The sequence below is a fragment of the Xenia sp. Carnegie-2017 genome, unplaced genomic scaffold (assembly GCF_021976095.1).
Source record: "Xenia sp. Carnegie-2017 unplaced genomic scaffold, XeniaSp_v1 HiC_scaffold_23, whole genome shotgun sequence".
Classification (NCBI taxonomy): domain Eukaryota; kingdom Metazoa; phylum Cnidaria; class Anthozoa; order Malacalcyonacea; family Xeniidae; genus Xenia; species Xenia sp. Carnegie-2017.
The window spans coordinates 12364122-12377544 of NW_025813486.1; the positions used below are offsets into that span (position 1 = coordinate 12364122).

Consider the following 13423-nt stretch of genomic DNA (forward strand, 5'->3'; position numbering starts at 1 on the left):
TATCTGGCGCCTTAAAACCAGACTGCTCTCTTTTTGTTTAAGGCTTCTCATTACGTTGAGGCTGTCCATGTCGGAATTGCATTTTCACGTGGTGAGGTATCCATTTCCTAGGCATGCTGATGAGCTCTGATATAGGGTGAAACAGTCTTATAATTCATCATATTAACAATGTTGCGTTAGCAGAATTTTTAGCTAATGCGACCACGCCCATTAATTAAAATTTTGTTCGACCACGCCCTTCCGACTAAAGAATTAAAAATCCTGGATCCGTCCCTGCTTCGCGCAGATTGTGCGAAACCTGGTCCTTCGAGCCGGATCTAGTAGCAGAATTCAAGAAGAATACAGAAATAGGATACAAGGTTGTTCACGATGTCAGAGCTGACAAGAAAGCGACAGTCGAGGAGTGGGCACAAATCGTACGCCACAAAAGTTGTGAACAAAGTGAGAAGTATGGTAAACGATAATGCGCCATTAAGGAAAGTCGAACTGGAATAAATGAGGCTTGTACTCGTACAGAAATTAGATACAATTTCAAAGTTGGACGATGAGATTCAGAGCTTGTTAGTAAAAGATGAAGATATTGCGGCAGATATTGACGGCTCATCGGAATACGGCTGCGAAGTTTTAAGCGCGTTGGCCGAAATCAACGGAGCGCTGAGCACGATAGAGACAAACAAGCGAAATGAGGAACTCGCGAACACATCGGCAAGTACGGTATCCAGTGGGGACTCTTCACGTACCCAACACGTACGCAACTTCTTCGTAAGTGTAAAAGATGTTTTGTTTGTCAAAAGAAAGGTAATTTAGCAAATGATTGTCGTGCACGTACTAAATGTATTGTATGTGGGGAGGGTCATCATGTGTCTATATGTGACATAGGAAAGAAGGATGAAAAACAGAATGGTAGCACAGAGAAAACAGATCAGGTAAATGTGAGTAACGTGCATGTGTGTAGAAAGAATAGGGTAGCCTTGCAGACTGCACAAGGAATTCTTGTAGGTCAGAATAGGAAGAGAGTGCGAGTGCTTTTTGACTCGGGAAGTCAGAAGTCTTTCGTGACAAACAGGGCAAAACAAGATGCGAAGCTTAATGTAGCAAGGCGGGAATGGCTAGAGGTCAACACTTTTGGTGGTGGAACAAATGAAGGTAAGATGACAGAGGTCGTCAATTGCGAGGTCGCATCAGTTAATGGTAATTGCCATATTCGTTTAGAGGCATTAGTAGTTCTACTTATTTGTACGGTAAAAAATGAGCATATTGAGGTGGATAAGGAGCAGTATTCTCATTTGAAAAATTTGTTTTTGTCAGATGTAAGTTTGAAGTAGGAGATGTTGGAAGTGGATGTTTTGATAGGAGCAGATAACCTTTGGATTTTTCAGAAAGGAGAAGTAATTAGGGGCAAAAAGGATGAGCCAGTTGCGATTGACACTTGTTTAGGATGGGTTGCATGTAAGCGGTCCACTGAAAGGAAGCTCAAAAATCAAAAATGCACATGCTAATTTAGTTTCGCAGACTGCAACTTAGAATAAAAACAGCATAAACAGGCAGGTGAACAAGTTGTTGGATTTAGAAACACTTGGGGTCAGGGAAACTGACGATGTGCACGAAGCCTTGTTAGATAAAATTGAGTTTAATGGGCATAAGTACTTTGTTAAATTGCCGTGGAAGCAAGGTTATGGGCATTTACCAAGTAACTATGCCAATAGTTTAGCACGCATGAAAGGGCAAATTAAGCGTTTGTCAAATGAGCATGATTTGATAAAGAAATATAATAAAATTATTAGGGATCAACTAAAAATGGGAGTCATTGAAAGGGTTGACTAGTCAGAACCTGGGATGAATGTTCATTATCTTCCCCATCGAGCGGTGTTACGTAAAGAAGCCAAAACAACTAAGCTAAGAATAGTGTATGACGCATCATCAAAGGAGGGTAAGAAAGGGACTTCCTTGAATGACTGTCTTCATGTAGGACCATCATTAACACCGTTGTTGTTTGATTTATTAATCCGATTTAGGGAGAACAGAGTGACCTTGGGAGAAGACATAGAGAAAGCATTTTTCAACATAGAAGTAGACAAAGCAGACAGGGACTATTTAAGATTTCTGTGGGTTAGAGATGCGACTAATGCTAATTTAGAGGTTGTGTTTACAGGTTATGCAGGGTAGTGTTTGGATTAAATGCTTCGCCATTTTTACTCGACGCCACGCTTAGGCATCACATAGCGCAATTTGCAGAATCACATCCAGTGCTTGCTCAAAAATTGAATGAAGGATTTTACGTTGATGACTTAGTTTCGGGGGGCAAAAGCGCACACGAAACGATCGATTTATATGAAAAGGCGAAATTTAGAATGTGTCAAGGCGGTTTTAAGTAAGGAAATAGATGACAAATGACGGAAACGTGCGAGCGCATATAGAACACCGTGAATGCGTGAACAATGTCGTGCAAGCGACAGATACAGACGATGAAACATTCACACAATGGAGTTTGGGAATCCAAAATAACGATGATTACGCAAAAGTTTTAGGTATAAGCTGGGATTGCGACAATGATATGTTCATGTTCGACCTGCAATAGTTTGTAGGAGACTTGGGTGACAAGAAGCTAACTAAACGAAACCTGCTGAGCGCAGTAGCAAAGATATTTCATCCGCTAGGATTAATTAGCTGCGTAATAGTTTTGACGAAAATCTTGTTTCAGCAGCTGTGCGTAGAAAAGATTGATTGGGATGACGAGATAAGCAGAAATTACGCCGGTCTATACACCGAATGGATTGAAGATCTAAACCGTGTTAAGACTATTAAGCTAAGTAGATGCAACTATAGTGGTGTGAAGGGCAAAATTCAATCTTGTGAACTTCACGGGTTTGGTGATGCAAGCGAGAAAGCGTATTGCGCGCTAGTGTATTTTGTCTGTCGCACGAGTGTTGGAGTCTTTTTGAAATTGTTAACAGCAAGAACTAGAGTTGCGCCGCTGAACTAATGTCCGCGCGCCGCGCGCGCGCGCGAGTTGCGCCGCGCTCAGAACTAATGTCCGCACTGACGTTAGCAAAGCTAATGGAATCTGTGCGGAAAGCTTTAGTAGGCCAAGTAGGGAAAATAGAAGCAAGATACTGGTTAGATAGTATTACAATATTATATTGGATTCAGAATCGCGGTGAGTGGAAACAATTTGTTAGACATAGAGTAAATGAAATCTTAGCAATAACACAGAAGGAGAAGTGGGGAAATTGTCCAGGAATGGAGAATCCAGCTGATTTAAGAAGCAGGGGAGTGTTTGCGTCAAAGATACGTGAGCAATCACTTTGGTGGACAGGACCAAGGTGGCTGAGTAGCGTAGAAAGAGAATGGCCGCAATCAGAGGTAGGCGTAACTGAGGAGAGTAAAGAAGAAGAAAAGCGAAAGGCATTATTAGTAGTAGATACTAACAAAGATATAGGTATTCAGAACGTGATCTCTATAGAGAGGCACAGTAGGGTTGAGAAATTATTTCTGGTAACGGCATGGGTCACACGGTTTGTCAGGAATTTGATCGCTAGGATCAAAGGGAAACATGAAGATTTGACCTTCACGGAATTAGGGAGTCAGGAGATAAATGAAGCAGAAAAACTTTGGTTGAAGGCTTCACAACAAAGGCTAAAGAAGGAGGATAAGTTCAAGCAGTTAGAGGTACAACTCAAGGTAGTAGAAGATGAGGGGTTACTAAAATGTCAGGGTAGGCTAGCAGAATCAGACTTGGAAGAGGAAACGAAGTTTCCAATCTTATTACCAAAGGAAGGTAGATTGACGGAATTAATAGTTGAGCATTGCCACAAAAAAGTACATCATAGCGGAAATAGGGCAACTTTAGCAGAGATAAAGTCAAGGTTCTGGATTCCACAAGTTAGACAGAAGGTAAAATCAATTCTCAACAAATGTGTCGTGTGTAAGAAATTAAAGAGTAAGCCATATAATAGACCTAACGAAGCAAACCTTCCGGCATTTAGAGTATAGCAAGCGGAACCATTTTCGAAGGCAGGGGTAGATTTTGCTGGACCACTATTTGTGAAGAATACATCAGGATGGAAAGACAAAGTATACATCGCATTGTTTTCCTGTTGCGTAACTAGGGCCATACTTTTAGACTTAGTTAAAGATTTGTCTGCGGATGAATTCATGAGATGCCTTAGACGATTTTCAGCAAGAAGAGGAACCCCATCATTAATGGTATCAGACAATGCAAAAAAAATTCAAAGCAACGGTCAAGACTTTAAAAAACCTATATAATAATGCAAGTGTGCAAGGGTATTTGGGAAACAATAGGATAGAGTGGAAATTCAATCTAGAAAGAGCTCCCTGGTGGGGTGGATTTTTTCAAAGGATGGTTAGGTCAGTGAAGAGGTGCTCGAAGAAGGTATTAGGAAATGCTAGGTTGACATTTGACGAACTACTGACTGTGTTGGTAGAAGTTGAGGCAACATTAAATTCTAGGCCATTGACTTACACGTACGACGAGGTGGGTAGTGAACCACTAACTCCGTCGCATTTTGTGACGGAAAGAAGGTTGTTGTCCATGCCAGACGAAGGGTCTGGCTAAAAGGAGTCTGATGAGGGTTACTGTAAAAAACGGTATCAGTATTTGAGTAAGAAAAAAATGCATTTCCTGAATAGGTGGCGTAAAGAGTATTTGGTTGGTTTAAGACAGTTTCATAAGCAGGACAAGGACAATGCCATTAGGGTAGTAGGGAAGGGAGATGTCGTGACTGTTTATGAGGATAATGTCAAAAGAGGAAATTGGAAGACAGGTGTAATAGAGGAGTAGTTTTTAGGGAGAGATGGGGTGGTCAGAGGCGCTAAGGTCAGGCTAGTTAAGAACGGTAAAGTCAATCGCCTCAATCGTCCCGTCCAAAAGCTCTTTCCTACGGAGTTAAAGCACGACGAAAGGGAATGTGAGAGGAAAGAGAATGAAAAAGAGCTGAGAAGAAGGGAGGCAGAACATGAGGGTAGACGCAAGAGACCCGCTGCTCTTGATTCTGTATGGAAGACACAGAGAATGCTTGATTAGTGGGACAAATCAAGGTGGGAGTGTGTTGTAAATTCTCATGTCAAATTATGTAGTGTATGACTGTGTCATATTATAGATTATAAGATATAACGGATATTAACTTGATGTAAAATAGTATAGTCATGTTCGGGAGTTCGGAAAAGTTGACGTTATTGGTGTATGAACTGGTCATACAAATTTGATGAATTAGACTCGTATTGCAGAAGGCAATAAATTTCGAAAACGCAGTTCTACGATTGACGGTTGTCCGTAATCTTAACAAGATCAAATTAATCATTCCGTATTGCAAAGAACCAACGCTTGGAACGTAAAATCAGGGGCGGATCTAGAGTATGTCAAATCCGTCGCGCGACTGATGTTTGAAATTCAAAAATTACCTATTCATATTAATTAAAAATTCATTAATTATTCTTACTTTATTATCGCATTTACTTCGTGATAAAAATCCAGCTTTATTTATTATTGAAACCTAATGACTAATCCAATGAATATCTCGATGGTAAACAGATCAGTTGAATTTTAATCGACCTGGAATAACCGACTGATAAGCGGGGTGGGCCTTACTTGAACTGGGCCTTACTTGAGCAAAGTGACGTTAATATCTATTGTGACATAGACATATTGTGACATAGACATATTGTGACATCTTCAAATATTCAGACTATATTGTTGCAAGAGTGACTTGGTCAGGGGTAGAATTCTACCTTTCTACATTTGCTATGTCCCTTAGTATTCTTCAGCTTTCATTTACAACCTTCATCGACCTTAAAACACCAGACAGAATACCTTTTTACTTCGAGCAAGCGCTTTGTCTTATTCACGACTTCTTTGAAATTTTTGTGATTATGAAGCAGCTGTCAAATACTTTCTTTGATATTAATATACATATGACCAAACACAAAGCTCTTTAATGACAAACATGTTATGTATGACAACGGAGAATTGTATTTTTTCATTTCAGTTCTTTCTCTAGGGTGGTGGGTGAAAATTCCAGGTTCACGGACAGATTGATAGTTGCTGGCAAATTTCAGCCAAGAAGCTTGCATTAGTGAAAATATTATGTATGCATTGTAAGACAAAAGAATCGTTTGAATATCAAACCCTTTGCTTCTCAGCAACAAACGTAATTTATTGGAGTGCAAAAAATATTTTGAGGCTGTTACAAGATCCGGCCTAACCGAGTTTGAACGAGGCATGAAAGGATTGTAGCTGTTTGTTAAGTGTCACAAGACGGGCACAAGTCATTCCTGTTGTAATTCTCAAATTACGCCAAATTAGTCGTTTTCATTTTAAATGCTAAGCGTATTTGTAAAGTCAGAATAATGTGAAAATGCTCAAGATGATTTATCTGATAAGTATTTCGCTTTGCTTCAATTAGGAGGTCATATTCATGTTGTTGCTGCAATCTAAAAAAGCTACTTTCCATTTATTTGTACTCTTTGCTACCAACTGTCCATTAAAATGAATATTTAAATGCTATTCGAAATATTATCCTACAAAGTTAAGACACTTGAAATAAAGACACTTGGAAATAAGTATCTTAATAAATAGGAAAAGGTAAAAGAAAATTAAAATATTTAGAAATAATGACATGTTTTCTAAAAGACTAAAATAATTTTGAAGCCAATTCAACAGGTGCAACTGAAATCTAATAATTGGTAAGTGGTTGAGACAAAATAAATACTGGAATCCTTTTCCCAGGACTTCCGTCATGAATAGCTGGACATGAGCCATTAACGTCATAAACTAGAGCTTCAACAAGAACAACGTCATTCCAGTTCATTCTACGTTTTTTACTCTTTATTTCAGAACCAACAAGACAATAATGCTGTCGCAAAATCTTAAGGCATACCTCAACCATGTCTCCAACACAGGTCTCTGGTGCTCATCCAACTTTAGTTAAGAGTAATCAGGAATTTTTACGACTAGATATGTGAAAGTATCGACATCCTTCAATTATTCACTACACTACTCCTCAGTGGCATAGCTTTGTTCTTTTTACTGAAATAGCTGACTTCCTTACCTTGTTTATCAATGAGCACATGACATAACCACTGATCTGATAATAGACTGGATATAGCTTCTACAGGTAGCAAAAGTGAAGCCTAATTATATATGCAAAATTCACTTCCGGTCAAGGTTGCCAGTTTGGCCTTTTATCGGCCAAATAACTGAAATTTGGCCTTTTTGAAACCTGTTTGGCCGGGAAAATTAAAGCAAGCCGGCCAAATCGATTTTGGCCTATTTTGGCCTTTTCAAATTTTGATATCATGAAATTTTATTATTAATTATATTACTCGTAATTGACTGATAATGGCGTATCAGATGAGTACTGTTGTGGTTGTACCCAGTACTTATGCTCTTCCTCGGCCTGATTTGTTATTCAATATTCAGCTCTGTTGCATTTTCACATGAAAATATGTTTAATTGTGTTGCATGATACACTCATAGTTTTCTAATTAATGTTTAATGTCATTCTTGCACAAAATATCTTGTTTCCTATTTCACGAAACACGCCAGAATAAAGCAAGAGTTAAGAATTCATATCAGCCTTTTCGCGTTATATTCTTTCGCGGACCGTTGGGCTCTAGGGGAAATTAGCTCAAATACAACCTTTTCCCAGCAATTAATATCATAACTTTAATTAACAGTAAATTTGCATCTCTACTTTAGGGCAGCTCTTGGTTCTTCTGTTCACAAAGTTCTTACACTTCTGTCTCTAATATGTGTTTCCTTCTTATTATCGTAATTCTCAATCGGTAGTTCTGCTGTTCAATAGTTCAATGTTCGATTCCAGTTAATGGCGTATCACGTGCTAATTCCCGTGCAGTATTCGTGAAACATATCAATATATCATATTTCATATCCTATTTGTGCTTTGTTTCTATAACAAACATTTACTTTGTATTAACAGATGTGAAAATAAGGCTGTGATTAGAGGTGTAGAGTTGTTTGTTTGGGAACGTTCTTTTTTTCGTTACAAAATTTTTAAAATGCCAAAATGGAAATCAAGTTACGATAGCGGCCGCAATTACAATTCCAAATGGGAAAAAGATTTTAGCTGGGTATCTGAAGCACCTAATAATAGGGACAAAGCATATTGTAAACTTTGCCGTCGCTTGTTGCAGGCTAAGCGAGATGCTCTGGCGACCCACGAAAAAAGTGATATTCATCGCTCTTTTGTATCTACAAGTTCTTTTTCACGGCCGTTGACAACTTGCTTTCCATCAACCAGTTCAACATCAAAACGTGCCATACAGGAGTCTGAGATGATGATCGCTTTTCAGACAGCTTGCCATGGATCCATCCGGACAGTAGATCATTTTGGTGAGATATTGGCAACATATGGCAAAAAAAGTGATTTGGAACATATTAGATTGCACCGCACAAAATGCACGAAGATCATCACCGAAGTCGTAGGTCCAGCTTTAAAGGAAGATCTCAAAAAAGATGTTGAAGGAAAGCATTTTTCTTTAATTGTGGACGAAACGACGGATATATCAGTCGCTAAGGATCTGGCAATTATTATTCGTTAATTCAGTGAGAAACAGTGCAAAGTAACCGACTGCTTACTTGAAATTGTTCCAATGTCTTCTGCAACTGGGGAGCTGATTTTTAATGCCATGAAGAAAACACTGGACTGGTACTGTTTAGATTTGAAGAATTGTGTGGGATTTGGATGCGATGGTACCAGTGTAATGGTTGGGCAGCATAACTCAGTGTGGTCCAGAATCAAAGAAATTAACCCAAAGATTGTCATTGTTTTCAATATGCATTGTACAACAACAACAGTTACAAAGTCATTGTTTTCAATATGCATTGTACATAATTTCCAAGGTTTTGTCATGAAATACAACACAGTACTCAAGCGCGCTTATGTTTCGAAATGGTTTCGGTATATATAAAAACTTAACATATATAGTTCAGTGGCAATGAGCAATTTGGCCTTTTATAATCCAGTTTGGCCGATTTTGGCGATCAGTTTGGCCGAATACGTCAAATACGACCTGGCAACCCTGCTTCCGGTTACCACGGCGAAATACAAATTACTATAGAAATGTATGGCGGATAACGTTTACAAACATGGATTTTCGAATATTTAAGACCTTTCGCGACTCCTTACTAACCTCAAGTATTAGTCATGGATAAAACAGGTTATGCAAATCGATTTGACATCAAAATGATTCCGATAGCTGTAAAATATCGACGTTAGTGGTGATTTAAATGTTGTACATGCGAGAATGTATTTTGTCCCATCGTTGCCAATGCAAGATAGTTCACTGCTCGCTTTCCAATTTCTGAGGCAGTTATGATCTAGTATACGTTTCAGTTCTTTAGAAATGAGGTGAGTTGCTTTTTTTATCATTCTTTCTTTATGTCGAGAGATTGTTGACATTTTATTTTTGCTGTAACTTCATTTTTCATGAGCAAAGTACTACTGATGCTTAAATAAGACAAGTCTATTTAGTTTCTTTCGCACTTTATCTTTAGTTTCCATTTCTGTAGTTGTTTTTCTCAAATGGTATAGTCGCGCTTTGCGCTTGATTATTCAAAGAAGTATGATTTTCATTGACATTAAAATCTAACAAATGCGTTCTACACACATTACGACACTTTAGTAAACTGCTTTTGAAACATCAAGGTAATGTAGCCAGCCAGGCCCAATGAGATGAGGATGAAGATTATAGTGATGCACCAAGCTTTTCCACTGTATCTGAATTTAAAAAGGCGGCAATATCGTACATGGCTGGCTATGTTGCCCAGATGGTGCAAAAGAAAATAAACTGTCCTGTTTGTCATGAAGCAGTCGGTTCAAGAAACTACAAAAATGAGTCTGCTTTCCTGACTTTAAAAGACAGGGGTAATTTGTTTAAGCCAACAGCAAGTGTAATTGTAATATGCAATGAAACAGAGAGGTGCTTTCAGAGAATGTTGGCAGCTACAGATGGAAATTTACCGCAAGGGAAAGGAATTCCTGATGCTATTGCTTTGTCTGTAGTAAATGGTATAGATTTGAGGACCACATTCAAGGATCTCGATGCACACATGTTGGATACTACTGTTCACGAAAATTATATTTACTCATTAATTAAGACCATATCTAAATGCTACAGCAAGGTGCGACTATACCATTTGGGAAAAACAACCACAGAAATGGAAACTAAAGATAAAGTGCGAAAGAAACTAAAGAGACTTGTCTTGTTTAAGCATCAGTAGTACTTTGCTCATGAAAAATGAAGTTACAGCAAAATAAAATGTCAACAATCTCTCAACATAAAGAAAGAATGATAAAAAGTAACTCACCTCATTTCTAAAGAACTGAAACGTATACTAGATTATAACTGCCTCAGAAATTGGAAAGCGAGCAGTGAACTATCTTGCATTGGCAACGATGGGACAAAATACATTCTCGCATGTACAACATTTAAATCACCACTAACGTCGATATTTTACAGCTATCGGAATCATTTTGATGTCAAATCGATTCGCATAACCTTTTCATCCATGACTAATACTTGAGGTTAGTAAGGAGTCGCGAAAGGTCTTAAATATTCGAAAATCCATGTTTGTAAACGTTATCCGCCATACATTTCTATAGTAATTTGTATCTCGCCGTGGTAACCGGAAGTGAATTTTGCATATATAATTAGGCTTCACTTTTGCTACCTGTAGAAGCTATATCCAGTCTATTATCAGATCAGTGGACATAACTTATATATATTGACGTATGTATATGATAAATGTGCTGCAGTAATTTATTTTGACGTACTCTAAATCCGCCACTGGACAGTACGAACAATTTGAGAAGTGGCTTGCTTCGTGTAGTATCTCAACGCAAAATACACCTCATTCATACACTTATGAAAATCCTCCAGGAAGCTTTAAATGCCCAACCTGCCATAAACCTGTACGTGTGGAAACCAAACTCGTCATCCAGATATGTATGCTGTTATAATATGCAAACATTCTAACTGACTCCATCCAAATCCCCCACCAAAGAAAATATGTATGAAATAGAAAACATTTTCCGTGTTTCCATGAAACAGGCAGAAAAATCTTCGAAACCGAGAAATATCGTAACAAGCACGACTAAGAAACTCTTGTGTTTCAAAGAAATTTCAAGTTTCTCCCAAAAATTTCACAGGTGCTTCTTTAACTCAGTGGAATCGAGTGAAGTGTTCTATTTTCTTTTCTAATTTGGCGTTTTAGAAACAGTATTAAAATAATAATTTAATTGATTTAAGTGTTTAAACTTTGGCATTATGTGGTATACCCGTGCAAGCTACGCAACCTGCGAGACTTATGCCGCACGGAAAGTCACGTTGAAAAGTCACGTGTTTTTCGAGCATTCAACCGTATTTCTATAGGGTTTTTATTGAGCGAAATAAAATACTTATAATGAGTTACTCATGACGAAATACCCTAAAAAGTTATTTTGAACATAATAAATGATGTTAAAAATAACTGGAATGTTACATGCACTGGGAAATCTAGGTTCTTATATGTACTAAAACTAAATGAAAACCTTACCGTCTTTTTGTTCTAGCCTCTCTCCGGCGACACTCCTGAACGCACGTGCACTGGAGTGTTCGTATATAATCATGACGGTGTTTCGACAATGGAGAAAGCTGTGTTCAGAGAGATAGGTAGACACATCGCATTTCATTTGATGTTGTTTCTTGCTTTTCCTGCAAGAATAAAAGAAATACAAAAGAATGAAGAAGAATTTACACTCGCCACGAAGGGAAAAAATTACAAATATAATATCATTACAAGCTGGAAAGCAATGTATTAAAAATGTGTTATCAGATAACAGGATATTAAATGTATAATGACACTCACTGGATAAAAGATAGTAAAAAGATCACAATGCATTTTTCAAGACAGCGGCCACAAAATCAACTTTTAAAACCCTTGCGTTGTTGACAGGGACAAGTGTAGAATTAGAAAAAGTGAAAGAACCAAAAATTAAGTCATGGCATACTGGCCGATGTTGATTAAAAAATTCGATAACAGTATCAAAGAAAACACTTAAATAATTCTCTAATATTACACTTTGTCTTCATTTGTATATTTGTAGTGCTACAGCTCTTGCAGGCGTACACAGACGCCATGGCAAAGTTTTCTAAAGCCAAAGTCAAAATTTTACATCGTGGAATTTATCGCGATTTATTTTTATGATTAAAAATTTTGCACATATTAAAAACAATAAATTTTGTTAATGCATAGAATACAGCACTATTTACAAAAAAATAGATCCAATAGAAATTGAATTATGTTATTTATAATTTGATTCCTTTGTGGATAAAGTTCGTGCGAAAAGCAAGGGAAACTGAACAAAACAAAGGTTTTGTTTATAAAGGTCAAAGAGTCAAGTCCATAAAAGTTTTGTCTATAAAAGTCTTGTATATAAAGGTCTGGAACAAAGGTCTTGTTTATAACAGTGTATTCACTTAATTAAGCGTTTAACTATAAAACGGCAGAATTTTGCCATATCAGGTAGGAAAAGTTCATGGATTGCATGAACGTTTCCATATTAAAAGACGAGCTATATACAGTCCAATGGCGAGCTGTAATCACAAAACTAATGACATGGAAGCTGCCGTCATGCAAGCCACAAAATTCCCTGTGAGTAAAGTTTGATTGGGAATCTTCTGATCCATTGTAAGGTATATAGTAGTAAATGCTTAAGAATGCATCAGCAAACACAACGTTCTTTTTTAACGCCTGACAATTTCATTCATTGGGCAGGGAAAAGAAATCGAAATGAACACTACTAAAATCCTGCTATAAAGGATACATAGAAACGGCATTAACAAAACAGGTGGCTATTTACTCCTTTTGTTCTTTACCTGTAAACGATAGAATCCCTACTAAACTTCCTGGACAGGTGAGTTTCTTCAATTTTTAATTTTACCTTTGTATAATATCAATACGAGATAACTTGCATGAGATGTCCGAATGATGTAAGATAATCAAGATCAACAATATGAGACCTAAATAGTTCATGGCTTTATATATTACATGAACATGAATAAATATCTCTAAAACATTACGTATAGTAATGCCTTGTTAAATTTGTTGAATTTCTACTCGGTTTATGTCAAAACTTGGCAAACGTTTGCATGCCATAGAACAAGCAGCAATATTTATAGTTTAAATACTCTCTCCCAATTGCGATATAGCCGGGAGGGCTACAGCCCCCTGTTGGGTAAGCCCAGCCCTTCATCGAAGGAGAATGTGAAAATTTGTTGTAGAATGAACAAAAAATGAAACGAAAATTTACCAAGTCAATGTTTGTCGTCTGCATCCTATGTGGTTGATACATACACTAAAATATTACATCTCAAACGGTATTATAATTCTTTAAGAGGTGTA

The 13423-nt window shown here is 37.6% G+C and overlaps 1 protein-coding gene across 1 annotated transcript; it reads left to right on the forward strand.

The window, feature by feature from the left end:
• The first annotated feature begins 3030 nt into the window (after positions 1-3030).
• LOC124449130 lies at positions 3031-3993 on the forward strand. The gene has a single exon (XM_047000081.1). It carries the CDS (start codon positions 3031-3033, stop codon positions 3991-3993), a length of 963 nt encoding a protein of 320 aa, XP_046856037.1.
• Positions 3994-13423: the final 9430 nt, after the last annotated feature.